Consider the following 16893-nt stretch of genomic DNA (forward strand, 5'->3'; position numbering starts at 1 on the left):
TTTTTTTTTTTTTTTTTTTGGTTTTTTTTTTTTTTTTTGCTTCTGTCTGCCTATTGATTTTGGTCCTCCGTCACAACAACATATAGTATAAAACATCCTAAAAATAATTCTAAAAATGTTTCAATCACATAAAAGTCTTTTTTCATTGTTTTTTTTACTGAAAAAAGGAAGGAAAAAAATAACAGTCTCTCTCGCACACGAATCCTGGATTGCCCCGAATCGCTGCCCCCGGCCCGGCCCCCCCCCCCTCCCGCCCCGACATGAACCTCTTATTGGCATTGTGCTTGCTCGCCTCCCGCTCGCTTGGCGGCCTGTAGTTTCCCCTCACAGAGTGCAACACGTGGAGAGGAGACGACGGCGCGAGGTTTGGTAAACGCCCAACGGGAAAATTGACGCCATAACCTTGCACTCGTCAATGATGTCAATTTTTGTTCACTACGTCATCTACGATATTCACACGGTATTTACTCGATTCATGAAGATATTCAACAAATCTCTAGTCTATATCTCTATATGTTTTTTTTTTTCTTTTCTCACAGTATCACACAGTATGTTTACAATTTTTTTAAATTCAGATTTACGGATGTTACCGTGAACACTAACAGTCTTTGATTTTGGTTGTTTTTTGTTGTTGTTGTTGTTGTTTTCTTTTTTTTTTTGGGAACGCAACCCAACCACAAAGATCTTGGCCCAGTTTTTTTTTTTTACAAATACAGGAGAAATCAAACATGGTTTAAAATCTATTTCTTTTTTTTTTTTTTTTTGATCGCGTATTGCCCCCGGAGGTAGGTGAATCAATTGAAATCTTGGAAGTCCTTTGTAATGTTCTCTTTTTGTCTACATGCTCCACGAGGGTTTCTTTGTTCACTACACGTTAGCTTCGGCGTTGGTCAGGTTAGAAGATGGACTCGTGGGGTCGGGGGCGCTAACGGGCTCCGTGGGACTCGCGGGGTTCGGGGGCTGGCCGCACGGGCTCGCCGCCGTGGTGGTCGGGTTGGCCGGACTCACTGTGCTGACGGTGGTGGAGACGGTGGTGGCGATGGTTGGCGCGGACGTGGGATTCACCGGGCTAGCGGCGGCGGCGGCGGCGGCGGCGGTGGCGCTCGGGTTAGCCGGCGGGGCCGGGTTAGCCGGCGGCGCCGGGTTAGCCGGGCTCACGGGGCCGGCGGAGTTGACCGGGGCCGGGCCGGTCGGGCTGGCGGGGTTGGCGTTGGCCGGGTTGGCGGGATTGGACGGGCTGGAGAGGTTGGCGGCGTTGGTCTCCGCCTGCTGCTCGGGGCCGTTCTCCTGGGGTCGCCTCACCACCGCGGGAGGCTGCAGCATTATCCGGAGCCGCTGGGAGGGGAGACACAAGGCCCGGGTTTGAAAGCGTCCACTTCACCAATCCGACGGCGCGGCAGAAAAGCGTACCTCTTTGTAAGTGCCCTTGAGGCCGAGGTACATATAGATCATGTATCCCGGTATGAGGACCATGGAGGACAGCGCCATGAGCCAGCCCACGCCCTGACCCCAGCCCGGGAACACGTAGTCTCCCAATTTGAGAGGGACCATTTGTATGGCGCTGAACAAGAACACCCCCTGTGGGAAACACCAGACGCTTTATGCATCCTGACACCTCCGACCGCGGGCGGCGGCGGCGTCCCGGTCTGACGCCGCCGCCGCCGCCGGCAGGTAATATTGACTTTATTTATCGTTTCGGTGACTTTGGAGGCGGCGGCGAGTACTCACGCCCACGATGAGAGGGGTGAACACCACCCAGCACAGCTTCCACCATATGCACGGCTTGTAGCCGATCATCTCCTGGATGTTGTCGTAGAACCTGTCCACACCTGCGGCACCAAAGAACCCGCGGTCAAGAAATTGGGTCGGCTTCGACTTGCCGGTGGCGTGAGCGCCGGTCGCGGCGAGGGGATACGTACCGTAGCACCAGGATATGGAGATGCATTCAAAGAAGACCAGGAACAGCAGACACATCCCGCTGGCGGAGTAGTAGTCGAACAGTTTGAACACGTATAATCCGCCCTGGTTACACGCAAAGAGATCACGGAGAGGCTCGACTTGCGGACAAAGCTCCACGTAACACGGCATAATCGTTGACGTGACGAGAACAAGTGAGAAGATATGCGAATCCCTCTCGGACCTTATCTGCTACGGATTTAACTTTGAGTCTTCAATCCTTGAAATACCAGCTTTCGGCTCGCCGCCGCCGCCGCCGCCGTCGTACCTGTGTGATGTTTGACAGTCCGATCACATAGGACACCAGGCAGACCGCCGCGATGAAGATCTCCCGTCTGCCCCGGAGAATCCTGGGAAACTCGTCCACCAGAGCGGTGATGAAGCCCTCCACCGTGCAGAACTGCGGGGACACGGAGTCAAGGTTTTTCGCCGCCGATCGCCGGGAGCAAACGCTGCAGGCTGACGACCGCGAACGATGAAGAACGGCGGTGTGCGACGCGGCGTGAGATAACAACGCTAATCTTCTGAACCGCCGGGCGTCTGCTTCTGCAACACGCATGGGCGGGGCTGCGGATCTTCGTTCTTGAATTACCCCGGCTTTTTTTTACCGGTTCGAGGAAGCGAAGGCGTCGGGTAAAACGACCCGAAACGACCAAAACGATCCGAAACGGCGTGCTAATCGCCGCGCGATGCGGACGTTCAGACCGGCGCCTTACCTGGCTGTCTATCCCCAGCATCAGCAGCATGGAGAAGAAGAGGATGGCCCACAGCGGCGACACGGGCAGCTGGGTCACGGCCTCCGGGTAGGCCAGAAACGCCAGACCGGGGCCTGCGGGGGGGAAGACAACGGAAAATTCCCATCGCGCCACGCGACTCGTCTCGAACGAAGATGCTCGGCGCTCGGCGGAGGGAGTTACCCGAGGCCGCCACGTCGGAGATCTTCTTCTTCGTCACGTGGGCCATGAAGCCGACGATGGAGAAAATGACAAAGCCGGCAAACATGCTGGTGCAGGAGTTGATGCAGCACACGATGATGGAGTCTCTGGGGGGAGAAAACACCGAGCCGTCGGCCTCCTGACCGAGATGGGAGGCGCCTCGCTAACCCCGCCAGCTACTGCTCGAAAAACACATTTCCGGCCGGAGATGAGGTTTTCTTCCTCGCTCCTTTATTCGTGGAGCCGAGCTCTAATCCGCCGTCCTTAAACGTCTTTCGTTCACGCTAACAAATGGGCGCCATGGTAACCGCTCCCCTGTCAGGCCGATGAGATTCACTTACCTGTAAACATTGTTGTTGAAGGGGTTGTAGCTGCCCAGAGCGATGAGCGAGCCCAGCCCCAGGCCGTAGGAGAAGAAGATCTGGGTGGCTGCATCCAGCCACACCTGGAGGACAGACGCTGGCGTTTAGAGCACGCACACACACACACACACACACACACACACAGCATGCCCATTACCTCCGATTGTTTGAGTTTCTCAAAGTCGGGGGTGATGTAGAACATAATCCCCTCCTTAGCTCCAGGCAGAGTCACCCCGCGGATGAAGAGGATGAACAGCATGAAGTAGGGGTACGTAGCGGAGAAGTAAACCACCTGGAAGCATGAGGAGCAGTTGTTTGGATGTTCTCGCAAAATGATCTCCGTCTCCAGCAGCCGCTGCAGCCTTCATCTCCAAGCGTCAGCCACCACGCGGGCGAGGCCTTTTCGCCTCCCTCCCCCTTCCTCCTCCTCTCTTTTTTCCCCCCGGAAATGGAGAAAATGGGGACCAAAAAGCCATTTTCTTTGCCTCGGCGGCTCCACGTGGGAGGGGAGGTTTGCCGGGAGCGGAGGACGGCCGTCTGCAGCTCCTCCTATCGCCCGTCCGCACACTCACCGACGATACCGTCGGGAGAGTTGGAATTAGCGGAGCCACCGCGAGGCGGAGAGGATTAGCCGACCGGAGCGTTTGATGTCGGCTCTTTTTCCGCGACTTAAAATCGAGCCGGGCGAAATCCGAACGACGGAGATCCGGACGGGCCGACGTCTTACCTTCCCGGTCCAGCCGACCCCCTTCCAGATGCAGAAGTACACCAGAATCCAAGCGACGGCCAGCGTTATCGCCAGTGGCACTCGGATCTGGCCTGGTTTTTCCAAGCCACCGGTCATTTCGTGCACATTGCGCCTACAAGTCAGAGCGAGCATCAATGAGACTATTATGCACCGGGAGGAGCTTTTACACATCACACGGGTGAATGCGGGTCAGGACACTTCGGAGCCACTCCGTCGTGAAAGCCCCGAGAAAACGAGTCGGCATCTTACTCCCAGAACTCCACCACCGCGCTGGTGAGGTTGGTCGTGTCCGCGATGGAGTAGTTCGTGTAGCATTTGTCCGTGTTCCAGGCGTTGTTGCACGAGCTCCAAGGGAGCTCCTGGGAGGAGAAGGCGAGAAAAGGAGAGCTTCTGATCCTCCTCGGGCGTCGCGGTCTCGCCCCGGGCCTCGACCCGGGCCTAGACCCGGGCCTCGACCCCCTCCCCCCGTCCCAGAATTCAGCCCCCCCGCGCCCACACTTACCGCCGTGAAGGAGTTGTACAGGTAGTAGATGGCCCAGGCGATGATCACGATGTAGTAGATGTTGAGCCAGAAGGAGAGGACGGCGGCGGCGAGGCCCACGCCTGGAGGACGACACAAACCGGGCCTCGGTGAGGAAACCGAAACCCGAGCGGCCTCGACGGCGGCGGCGTCGGCAGGATGGGGCGTACCTTTGAACATGGGGGCCAGCTTCCACACCCCGAGACCCCCGATGGAGGTGTACTGGCCGAGGGAGCACTCCAGCAGGAAGAGGGGCACGCCGGCGAATATGAGAGTCAAAAAATACGGGATGAGGAAGGCTCCTGGAAGGAGAGGAGGGAGAGCACACCGGGTTAGGGCGGAGGCGCTGCCCGGGGCCCCGCCGGGGGTGGTGGGGGGGAACCGGACGAGATGTTTACCTCCGCCGTTCTTCCCGCACAGATAGGGGAACCTCCACACGTTCCCCAGGCCGATGGCGTAACCCACGCACGACAGCAGGAAGTCAAATTTTCCCGCCCACGTCTCCCTGTCGGGCATCTCCTTCTTCTTCTTCTCGGGCTTCACGTCCAGCGACCGGGGCTTCTCGCTGTTGGCGGCCACCTCGTTGAGCTCCGTCGCCTGTCCGTCCGCTTTGGTGCCGTTGGTCGCCATGTCTCTGGCTTTGGCGCAGGTCCTGGCGGCGGGACGGGACGCTTCGGCACCGGTCCACGTAGACAGCAGCTTCGCGGCTTTCGGACCTCACCCTCCGTGGGGGTCTGCGGACGAAGCCCCTCTTGCACGCGCACACGCACGGCTCGCCGTTAACCTGCAATCGGGGGACAGAGCGGGTTTTTCAGCAGGGGAGGGGGCGAGGCGGCCGCTAATGAGGGGTTTTGTTTTTTTTTTTTTGTGTTTTTCCAAAATTTTCTTTTCTTTTCTTGTCTGCGCCAATCAGGTGTGAAAATCAATTAGAATCGAATTTTCCCGTTTGGCGTGCGCCGCGCATCCTCACGCAAAGCGGACTTCGCGCAGCCGTCCCCGCAGGCTGGAGCCGCCGCCGCCGTCTCCACGACGCTCCGCGGCGGATTGCGCGTAAAATTGCAGCCCGCCGCACACATGCACGCTCTGATATGATTACCCGCGACAAAAAAAATACAAATTAAAATTCAAAAACACGACGCGATGACGTTTCACGACAACTTTACGACAAATACCGTTCCAAAAAAAAATAACATAACAAAAAAAGGCGCTCCGAGCGCACGACGACGCACCGGGTGCCAGGACGGCCGCGCCGGGTTCCCACCTGCAGGCTCCCCCGACGTCCACCGCCACGCAGGATCCGGGGACGCGCAAGGTGTGTGCGTGTGTGTGCGTGTGCTCTCAGAAAGACTGGCACGGGAAAACGCACGGCGGAGACAAAGGGGAAGTCCGATGCGTAAAGCCTTTACGCGGAGGGATCCGCCGCGTTCCCCGCGAACGGACGCGAAACCGCGGACGGGAAACCATGCGCGTTCGTGCACGCCGGAGGATGCGCGTCCACCTTTGCGCCGCCAGTCAGGCTCCGCGCCGGCGGTCCATTCCGCGTTCAACTGGCCGCTGACGTGGCTGCAGAGCTCCGGCGGCGCACCGGCACCCCCCCTCCCATCACCAGAGACCCCTTTGTGCGGGTTCGAACACGCACACGCACGCACACGCACACACACATGCATGCACGGTCGTGCGCAATAGAACCTGCACCCGCTTTTTTTTTTTCCTCCCCCCCGCCCCCCCTCCCCCCCAACTCACGGTGGCTCGGTGCTCCGCGCCGCCGTGGACACGCCGCCCGCCGCGAACCTCCACACCGGGTGTCCGTGGGCTCCCGCCGCGGGTCGAGTTGTAAACTCCCGGTGTTTCTCGGAACACGGACGGACGTTACTTCCATGAAAAGGTTCGTTGGGACCGCGCTGCGCTGGAGGTGTCCGGGCGAGAGCTGTCCGGCGGGGCGCAGTGCTGAAGACCAGGGCGGTGGAGGTGGAGGGGGGGAGGAAGAGGAAGAGGAAGAGGAAGAGGAGGAGGAGGAGGAGGAAGAGGAGGAGGCTGAATCAACACGGGCAGCAGCCGCTTCGCCTTGTGCGACTGTCTAACATCAACAACCAGAGACTCAACTCCCATCCTCAGCTTCAATGTCATCTGAAAGTCGCCCCCCCCTCCTCATCTTCATCCAGGGGCTGCACTCACCACGCACTCGCAGCCGGTTTGTTTGCCTTTCAAACCCCCGCCACCTTCAATTTTTTCCTCTCTGATTTAGTTTGAACAAGTGAGAAATGCAGGACGGTCATTATGGTGACGATGATGCTTTATTTCAGGTTGTGGGATGCAAAAAAAAAAAAAAAATGCAATTAACGCCACATTTTGAGCCCCTCCCTCACAGGAAGCCCCCCCACGCCGCCACCTCCGCCGACGCCGACCCCGGGAACCGGACGTGCAGCCGAGGTTCTAAAATGGTGAGCATCGTGGCGGTGAAGACCGGCTCCGGAAGGCGAGGCGGTCACCGAGGGAGGGGGGGGGTCGCCGGAATCGTCCAAAACCCGACGGCTACCGCAAATAAGAGGGGGCGGCGGTGATATCGGCCCACGGGGGGGGAGATTATCCACAATCCACAGAGAGGGAGGGGAGAAGCCGTGGAATCCACCTTCTCCTCCTGGCAGAAGACCGGTTGGACCGGCACCTGAGCCGGACCCGCCGGTCCTCCCTCCTCGCCGGCGTCGGGTGTTTGTAGATTTCCGAGCTCAACACGTGTCTGGCTCCGTCGCCTTTCGCCGGTCCTGGCAGCGCTCAGGAGCGTGTAGACGGCTGCGAGGGCGCCAGATGGCCGAGCCAATGAGGGGTGAACTAACCTACTAAATGATACCACATGAATCGCGGCGTTTAAAAGCCCATCTGGGTTGCCGTCCCCGCGGACACGGGGAGGCGTGAAACACCACGCGTGTTTACACACCTGCCGACGGAGCGCGCCGCCGTGTCCGACGGGTCGCCGTCGCGCCGACCTTCTGCCCCCGCCCGGCCCGACCCGGCCCGGCGGCCTTTCCCCGGAGGCGCGGCGTTACTTGTCTTATTTGGAAACGGCGAAACGGAAACACGGCGTTCCCCAACGCTGTGTTTGCCTCATTTGAGCGTAAGCACGAAGTCAAGTTGTACCTCGGTCTTGCTTGGATTGTTAGAAGATTAGAAACTATCACGGATGCTTCAACGCCATTGTTTGGAGTGTGTGTGTGTGTGTGTGTGTGTGTGTCGTCAACATCAGTCTGTGGTTTGAGGCCACAGATGAGCTAATTAGCATGATGATTTGCCATCAGTATGCTAATCAGAAGCAATTCAGATTTTTTATTCATATCCTTGTTTTTTTCCCCTCCCCCCCGCGCCCAATCTGCACACACTCGCCGATTTGGATTTTTCCAGCGCAAACACACGTGTGTGTTTTCACACGTTTTCATTCATTCATTCATTCATTCATTCATCCATCCATCTATCTATCTATCTATCTATCTATCTATCTATCTATCTATCTATCTATCTATCTATCTATCTATCATCTGTTCATTCATTCATTCATTCATTCATCCATCCATCCATCCATCCATCCATCCATCCATCCATCTATCTATCTATCTATCTATCTATCTATCTATCTATCTATCTATCTATCTATCTATCTATCCACTCACTAGTCCATCCATCCATCCATCCATCCATCCATCCATCCATCCATCCATCCATCATCTGTTCATTCATTCATTCATTCATTCATTCATTCATTCATTCATTCATTCATTCATCCATCTATCTATCTAGCTGTCCATCCATCCATCCATCCATCTATCTATCTATCTATCTATCTATCTATCTATCTATCTATCTATCTATCTATCTATCTATCTATCTATCTATCTATCTATCTATCTATCCATCCATCCATCCATCCATCCATCCATCCATCCATCCATCCATCCATCCATCCATCCATCCATCCAGGCAGCACAGGTCCATCCAGATGTTTCGGTCTCCTGGGACTCACCATCTCCTCCCTGGAGACCCCGAGGCTGTCAGACATCACGCTCACCTGCGCGACACCATGCTAACATGTTCCGTCCATCACACGCACCTCAAGTGGACCCAAATTCCAGTGTCCAAAATGTCCAAATCCGCCTCTCCTGGCTTAAAACGCGAGCAGATTTCACGAGTTCCCCCCCGCCGGGCCCTGCAGGCGCGTGGCCTCTTTCCTTTTATTTTCTTTTTTGTTTCCACCGGCGCCTAACTGTGATCGCTGCTGTAGGTTTTCCTTGACTCGCGGGCGCTCGGGGGGAGGCCGGAGGGGGCGGAGAGTATAATTATGGCGCAGTGTCCCATTTGTGTCTTCATCATATGGGGAATGCACATTTTTCACCGGGGAGGTAATTCAGCAGGCGGGCCTCGGCCGCTCGGTCGATACGTCTCTATAAAGAAGAAATAAAATGACTCCCGGAGTGCAGGTGCTCCGGCGACACCTGAGACGCTGCCGCCGGTCCGTAGCTCGCAGCTCCGGCGCCGTAACGCGCTTTTTATTCGTCCGCGCCTCTTTAGGATAGCGTTTGTTTAGCATGACCCAAATTGTTGTGAAGTGAATGTCTCAGCAGCTCTGTCTCGACTCGCTCTCCTTCCCCTTCCTCTCTTTGTGCACACATACGTGCAAAACACACACTTTTACGAGAAAGGGAAACAAACCGAGAGCTTCAGCCGGGCGTTATTTACATTTATAGTGGAATTTTTGCGAGAGGCAGGAATCAATGAGCTGGCTGGCCGACCAATGAGGTTTCAGGAAAATTGAGTGAATCATATGCCTAATTTGTGGAGCGAGCTGTGACGCCCCCGCCCCCCCCAAACTCTGATTTACCTTCCTGAGGGGATGATATGCAAAGGAGTCAAATCCCACATCTGCAGGGGGGAAAAAAAAAAAAAAAAAAGCCTGTCTTTTTCCACGAGGTTGCATTTGAGTCTCGCTCCGAAGGGACGCCGTTTCCGCAAATCCACGGCGTCGGTTCGGGAGACGCTCGGCTCGGTTCGCAGGCGTTGTGTTTTTTTTCGCCGTCGCCGCGTCAACGCCTCGCCGACGGGGCGAGGACCGCACCCGCCCGGGTGGACCGGCGGTCGGAAACCGCGTAGATTTAGTCAACGTATGACCTCCATGATAACCGGTATGGGGGCAATAAATCGCTTCAAATTTTGTACATGTGTTGCTAGGCAACAGCATAATCTGTCTCCGTCTCTCCCCTCCTCACACGGCTCTCTGCTGGGATTGCTCTGCCGCTATCATTGAAAACGGTTAATTAACTTCTACAAAAAGTCCATTAATGATGTAGATTAGGCTTCTGAGGGTTAAAAAGGCACATCTAGACCGCGCCGGCATTAAAAAAAAAATGTCAGAGATTAAAAAGAGGGTTCTGGAAATGAAGCGTTTTAGAGCCACACATCTGTTTGCGTCGGGGATCCTCACCGTAAACACCGCCGAAAGAAGAAAAGAAATAAAGATCACGTGTCGATTCGTTAATGAGCTAAACAATCTAATACAATTACAAGAGCTGAGACGATAAACACGGCCTCGGGCGACGCTAACGTCCGCCAGTCGTGGCGGATTCGCAAATAGTTTTTGCCGTCGTCCACCAATGATTTGCAGGGATTGTCCTTTTTTTTTTTTTGTGGAATAATATATTTTACGTTCAGGACGCGCGTTCCGGTCGGTCTTCGTCCTCCTGGTCGGCGTCCGCTGGGGATTTTCAGACGAGGCGACGATTCATTTGCACACAAAAGACGGGGGTCGGGGGTCATGGATTGCCGATAGGTCAGCTCGGCTTTGGAGTAACGCTGCCATTATTCCAAATCATTTATATGGTCGCAGTCGCTCCTGTTCATTATCATTGATTTCTCTGGCGGAGCCGCGATCAAACTCATTTCCAATATCCAATCACGGCCGTGCAAGTCTTCCCGAAACAATCCGTGTTTTTGAACGTTGTTGTGAAGGGTTTTATCATGTGTTCCCTTCAAAACACCAGCACAGAAGAGCCAGAAGATCCACGCTTTGACTCCGGCAGGGGGTCGGGTCTCCAGGTTCTCCCTGCGTTGGGTTCCTCAGGGTTCCTCAGGGTTCCTCAGGGTTCTCCAGCAGGAGGTTCAAACATGCCTTGTCCAGACGTTCGAATCTTTGTCTAACCTGTGAATGAGAGGGTGAATTTTCAGTACGTTTCGAGAGACCGAATGGTTGGATGTCTGGGTCCGAGGTGGACTTCCTCTCGCCCCACAGGAGAAGGTAGGTGGAATGAATGAATGAAAATCCTGCATTCATGTTCAAGAATATCTGAATTTGCGGAGAACATCCTCTCATCAAGTCAGCCGTCATGAAGCAGCGCGGTGAAGACCTTTGGATTCAGGTTCCGCACCTGAGAAGGTGACTTCAAAACAGTCGAAGACATATTCACGCTTTCACGTCCTCCTTAAAATCATGTAAAGTGTTCATTCATTCATTTTCCCGTAGCGCGACCGGCGCGCCAGATCTTAGTTTGAGAAGTTTCCTCTTGTCCTCCAAAGGTCACAGCTTCTCCTTTCACAGAGGAGAAGCTTAATCCCGGCGGAGCCTTCGCTTCTCAGGCGCTCGTCCCCGGAAATATTTCCGCGGCAGGTGCGCGGCGTGAAAGCAGACGTTAGCGTCCGTCGGCGGCGACGCGGAGCTCTTCAAGCGCGAAGCCTGCAATCCTTCCTCGCCACGCTGCCCCTGCTAATCCTCTCCATTCAACCACGTCACTATGGAAACTGACTGGATGTCTCACCCTTTGACGCCCAACTTGTGGCGCGCCGACGCCGTCGCCGACAGAACGGCGCTGTGACACCCTTCGCCGCCATGTTTATGGAAAAAAAAAAAAAAAAAAAAAAAAAGGCACCGAGCTGTTTTATTCGCTCCGGCGGCCATTTTTTGTTCCTTCGACCTGGAGATGGATCCACCTCGGCCGCTACCGATTATTCCATCTCCTCCGCTTTGCCTCTGGAGAATATCGGTCATGGTCTTTAAGAGGGTTTATCAGCTTCAAAGCTGAGGGAGCTTCTCCTGCAAACCCATCTCTGGATCCACGCGAGCTTCCCGACGCTCGCAGGAATGGGACCCGATTCCCCCGGCTGAGCTCCCCGAGCAGAGCCTTCACCAGAAGCTCGAGGAGCACATTTGCATTCATGAGGTTCAGGACACACGGCATCACCTGCGTGGAAGCGGTGGAGATGAAGAAGCCTGATGAAGAGCCGTCCTCCTGGTGGATCTGCCCGGTCCTCAGGTGTTCTCCTCCCTCCCTCGGCTCCAGACGTGGTTCCAGGTTTGCTCCAGCTTCTGGTTGTTGGTCTGCAGATGTGTCGGTGGAGATGTATCTCCTACCCTGACCTTGGGTTCGGCTCCCCTGGTAGACCTCCATCTCCTGGACTCCTACCTTTTGTCGTGTCTGGACTCTAAACCTTCTTACCAGGTTGAGGGACTGCCGCAGTTCTTCTTGTCGACCCTCTTCAACACCATCAACAACAGTCCGGTGGTCCCGAACCTTCTCCACCCCGGCCGAGTCACGCTGGTGTTCATCTCATAAGCGAAGAACATTTTTTTGAAAACATCTACAGACGCATGTACAGCTTTTAAATCCTGAGCTACAACCTTCCACAGGTTTGTGTCCTCCTTGAGAAGGTTGGTCTGCACCTTGGAGCTCCATCCTCCCCTTCCAGGCTCCAGCAGCAGCGCTTTGTCGGTCTATCTTCTGCCTGGTCCACCTAGATCTTCCCCGCAGAGCCCGTTAAGGCGAGTTCCTGAATCCCTGCCTCCGCAGTCCGTTGCTCTCCGGTTCAGTCACGTTGAACCCTGGAGAAGATCTCCATCTGCAGCCGTGTGGAACATGGTGGCTCCTTCTTCTGCATCTCCAAAGAGGTTCAGTCCATGAAGGAGTGCTCACGTTAAGGAGGGGTTTCCACGGATTTGGTTTTTTTTTCCCAAAAATAGTCGCCAGGTGGAAAAGATCTCCATGCACATGTGGAGACACAAAGTCCATCTGTTTTTATGAGTTCCCTCCATGTTCTCCTCCTTGGGTTCTCCTTGTTCTCCAGGTTCTCTTGTCTGAGTTCTCTCTGTGGGGTTTCTGTGCTGTCACCATGTTCTCTCCACCTTCTCTCCATGTTGTCTCCACGTTCTCTCCATGTTCTCTCCATGTTCTCTCCATGTTCCCTCCATGTTCCCTCCATGTTCCCTCCATGTTCTCTCCATGTTCTCTCCATGTTCTCTCCATGTTCCCTCCATGTTCCCTCCATGTTCTCTCCACGTTCTCTCCATGTTCTCTCCATGTTCTCCCCATGTTCTCTCCATGTTCTCTCCATGTTCCCTCCATGTTCTCTCCATGTTCTCTCCATGTTCTCCTCCATGTTCTCTCCAGGTTCTCTCCATGTTCTCTCCAGGTTCTCTCCATGTTCCCTCCATGTTCCCTCCATGTTCTCTCCATGTTCTCCCCATGTCTTCCTGCTTGGGTTCTCCACGTTCTCCTCCATGGGTTCCCTCCACGTTCTCCAGCCTGGCAACCATATCCGAAGATTAGAATCGATACAAACCCCAGGCATCGGAACAACCGACCAACTAACCCGTGAAACATCTCCACCTTTCCGTCTGAGTTTTTCCATAAAATGAACGCATCAAACAGTTTGTGCAGATGGAGATGGAGATGGAGATGTTTATCTTCTGGTGTGTAATGAGTGACTGGACCTTAATGGGCCCGTTTAACCTTTGGCGCCGCGCCGGGATGGCGGTTATTTTCTGTGCGTCAGAAGCTGCGGTGACGCCGTCAGATCCCTCACGCAGGAACACCAACCCAGAGGTCGCGGATGCGGTAAGTGTGTGTGTGTGTGTGTGTGTGTGTGTGTTCTGATGCGCATCTCCATCCACATCGGCTTGTGTAACAAACCCAACGTGCGCGATTTGCATTCGTTGGCGTTCCCTCACAAATGTAAATGAAATAAATGGTGATGCAACACCTCCAATCTGTCCGTCTCCCGAAACGAGAACACGCGTGAGCGGCGGATGAAGTCACTTCGTTTAGTTGTCGGCAATGGCATCGGGAAACGCTGACCTTTTGTTGGGTTCCTCGCGGCCATGCAGCGTGAGTCACATGACAGCCGGATATTTACAGTGCCTCTCGTCACTGGGCTGTCAAATCACGGCACACTCCGCCGGAGCCCGGCGGGCCCGAGGCTGAGCTCCGGCTCGGACGCGAAAAGGTGTTTTTTTTTTTCCCAGTTCTCACGTTACGCTTCGAACGGCACGAGGGTACGGGAGGACGTGTTAGCGACGGCTAGCTGGAATAAGTTTGTGAAGGACTGATGCCTTTTAGGTGGTTAATTTGTCTCTGGAATGAGGTTCTGGTGAGCATCGAGCTCCAGATGTAGCCGGGATTCTGCATTTACCAAAGTCTGAGTTCTCCGTGGCCGCGATCAGCCATCTTCAGGAATTCTTCTTCTCCTTTGGGCTTTTCCCTTCAGGGTCTCCTCAGTGAATCCACCTTCTCCATCTAACCCTGTTCTCTGGATCCTCCGCTCTCACACCAACTAACTCCATATCCTCTCGTGACGTCCATAATTCTTCTCTCCAATTCCACCATCCGTCTACCAATACCTTCCCTCTCCCTCCTCTGTCCATGACCCAACCATCTCTGACCTTCTCTCCAGAACATCTACCATGTGTCGTCCCTCTGATGGACTCGTTCCTGATCCTCTCCGTCCTGGTCGCTCCCAAAGAGAACCTCGGCATCTTCATCTCTGCCACCTTCTGTCTTTTGGTCATTGTCAGTGTTTGTAGATCATCTCACCACCGTCTCCTCCACCTTTCCTTTCCTTCTGGCCGATCGTCTTCTATCTTCTCGTACCCCTGACACTTTTCTCCACCCGTTCCAACCTGCTTGAACCCGTTTCTTCACCTCTTCTCCACATTCTCCTACATTCTGGTCTGTTGACCCTAAGAGCTTGAAATCCTCCACCTTCTTGATCTCCACTCCCTGTATCCTCACCGTTCCACCCGGGTTCCTCTCATTCACACACATATATTCTGTCTTGCTGCAACACAACTTCATTCCTCTCTTTTCCAGATCATACTTCCACCTGTTCCCTGGTCTTACTACAGATCACAATGTCATCTGCAAACCTCTTGGTCCATGGAGATTCCTGTCTTACCTCCTCTGTCAGCCTGTCCATCACCACGGCAAACCAGAAGGTGCTCAGAGCTGATCCCTGATCAAGTTCCACCTCCACCTTGAACTTCTCTGGTACACCTCACCACAGTCTCACAGCAAGCATACATGTCCTGCACCAGACCGACATACCTTTCTGCCACTCCAGACTTCCTCATACAGTACCATAGTTCTTCTCTCTGCACCCTGTTGTACGCTTCTTCCAGGTCTACAGAGGTACAATGCAGCTCGCTCTGACCTTCTCCGTACTTCTTTACCAGCATTCTTAAAGCAAATACTGCGTCTGTAGTACTTTTTCCTGTCATGAAGCCATACTGCTGCTCACAAATGCTGACTTCTGCTTTCAATCCAGTGTCCGCTACTCTTTCCCATACCTTCATTGTTTGCCTCATCAACTTTATACCTCTATAGTTACCACAATTCTGCACCTTTTCTTCAAAATGGGTACCTTCACACTCTCTAAGATCCTGTTGAGTCGTCTAATCAGAAACTCTCCTGGACACTTCTGGAAACAACCTTTGCCGACGTCCAAATGCAAGAGCAATTGTGAAGATGCAGAATTTCCCCTTTTATCCTAAATCGTGGACGACCGGACCTCTGTTTGAATTGAAGCCGCTCTGCAGTACGCTCCTGTAGCTAAGATGCTTTTAAACATTTGGAAACAAATCTAATTTCTTTGTTATCTCGGTCAAATCTGGACAATGCAGGGTCTCTGGTGAACCACCGCCATTCCAACCCCTAATGAGATTATGGTTGAAAATAATTTGCAGATTATCATTAATGCCACGGTGAATGTTGAGTTTGTGTTTGGATTAAATAGGATTTTTCCTCCTACAAACTTCACACAAGGAGATCGAGGTGGTTTATAGACTTTAAATCTTACAAAGGCGATGACATTTTGACCGCATCTTCACCGGCAGGCGATGATGACGACGGCGGAGGCGATGACGATGAGCGTTCACCGGAACGTTATCATGATCATTATTTTAATATCGTTCCCATTATGCTGAATGTAATCCCTCTGGGCTCATTTTAATCCCGTAAATGTATTCTTCATGCTTTTGTTTTGTTAAATTCGGTGTAATGACTTTAACTGGCGTGTAAAATACATCTAGATTCTTCCACTTGGTGCGTCGTTGGAAAAGGTGCCCAGGTGTTGTGGATGTGTGTCTCCACGCACCTTCTGGATTTATGAGCCGTGTCCAACGTGAAAATGCAAATAATTTATCGTTTTTTTTGTTTGTTTTCTGTTTTTTCCTCGCTGCAGAAACAAATTGTCCGTCGGGGGCGATTAGCTGGAAGTTAAAAGTATTTTTAGATGCACCGATGCAACAGCGGGATATTTTAAATATTAAAGGGGTGGATCATCTCCGAGCAGGCCGTTTATCTTCCTCCCCAACCGTGCAAACACCAGATTATGAAGATATCATGACGTCTCCAAAGTGCACCGCTATGTGAAGTGTACCATTTAACATTTCATGCATGTTATTTACAGACACTGAAATGTCTTGATAGCACAAATCAGATGCAGAAAGAGACCAAAACCTTTTCACGCAAAACTTAAAAACCTTTTTTTTTTTTTTTTTTCAAATGCACCAAAATCTGTTTGCCATTTTCAAAACCATGCCATTCCACTGCTGATGGCAATATTGGAAATATTGGCAATATTTCACAGGGGGAAGGTGAGCACCAACTGGTTTGGTGAGAAATTTTGAATGAAATGTTTCACCGGCATGTGTGTGTATCTGCAATTACGCTACGTGGCCAAAAGTATCGCCTTGACTCACGTCATCTCTTCTGGGACGGCCGTCCACAAGGTTCAGGAGTGTGTTTACGGGAATGTGTGACCGTTCCTCAGAAGGCCCGGCTCTCGGTCTCCGCTCTGATTCACCCCAAAGGTGTTGCGTGGGGTTTGAGGTCAGGACTCTGTGCAGGTCAGTCAGGTTCATCCGGGTCTTTATGGACTTTGCTTTGCGCACGGGTGCACAGTCGTGCCGGAAAAGGACCGGCTCCAAACCGTTCCAGCAAAGTCCAGTTCCTCTCACTGGAACTAAGGGGCCAAAAACAAGCCCACGCCATGATCCCCCTCCACCGAACTTCACCCTCGGCACAACGCCGTCAGACAAGTCACCTTCTCCAGACTCGTCCATTG

The 16893-nt window shown here is 53.4% G+C and overlaps 1 protein-coding gene across 3 annotated transcripts; it reads right to left on the reverse strand.

The window, feature by feature from the left end:
• Positions 1-607: 607 nt before the first annotated feature.
• On the reverse strand, positions 608-6853 carry LOC147214563 (sodium- and chloride-dependent GABA transporter 1-like). Of its 3 annotated transcripts, none has more exons than XM_086142053.1 (15): positions 6265-6853; positions 4920-5305; positions 4692-4823; positions 4504-4604; positions 4251-4360; positions 3981-4113; positions 3411-3545; positions 3233-3336; positions 2874-2998; positions 2673-2785; positions 2225-2356; positions 1920-2022; positions 1729-1829; positions 1411-1578; positions 608-1335 (listed from the first exon to the last, which is right to left on the reverse strand). In XM_086142053.1, the coding sequence occupies exons 2-15, from the start codon at positions 5149-5151 to the stop codon at positions 868-870; spliced, it is 2157 nt and encodes a 718-aa protein (XP_085998179.1). In that variant the 5' UTR covers positions 5152-5305; positions 6265-6853; the 3' UTR covers positions 608-867. The 3 variants fall into 3 exon arrangements, with proteins under 3 accessions (XP_085998179.1, XP_085998180.1, XP_085998181.1); XM_086142054.1 differs by lacking the exon at positions 6265-6853 and adding an exon at positions 5783-6250; XM_086142055.1 differs by lacking the exon at positions 6265-6853 and adding an exon at positions 5751-5838.
• Positions 6854-16893: the final 10040 nt, after the last annotated feature.

This window comes from Fistularia commersonii, chromosome 34, assembly GCF_037954325.1.
Source record: "Fistularia commersonii isolate RoL2024-O1a breed Wild chromosome 34, RoL_Fcom_v1.0, whole genome shotgun sequence".
In the NCBI taxonomy this organism is placed as follows: Eukaryota; Metazoa; Chordata; class Actinopteri; order Syngnathiformes; family Fistulariidae; genus Fistularia; species Fistularia commersonii.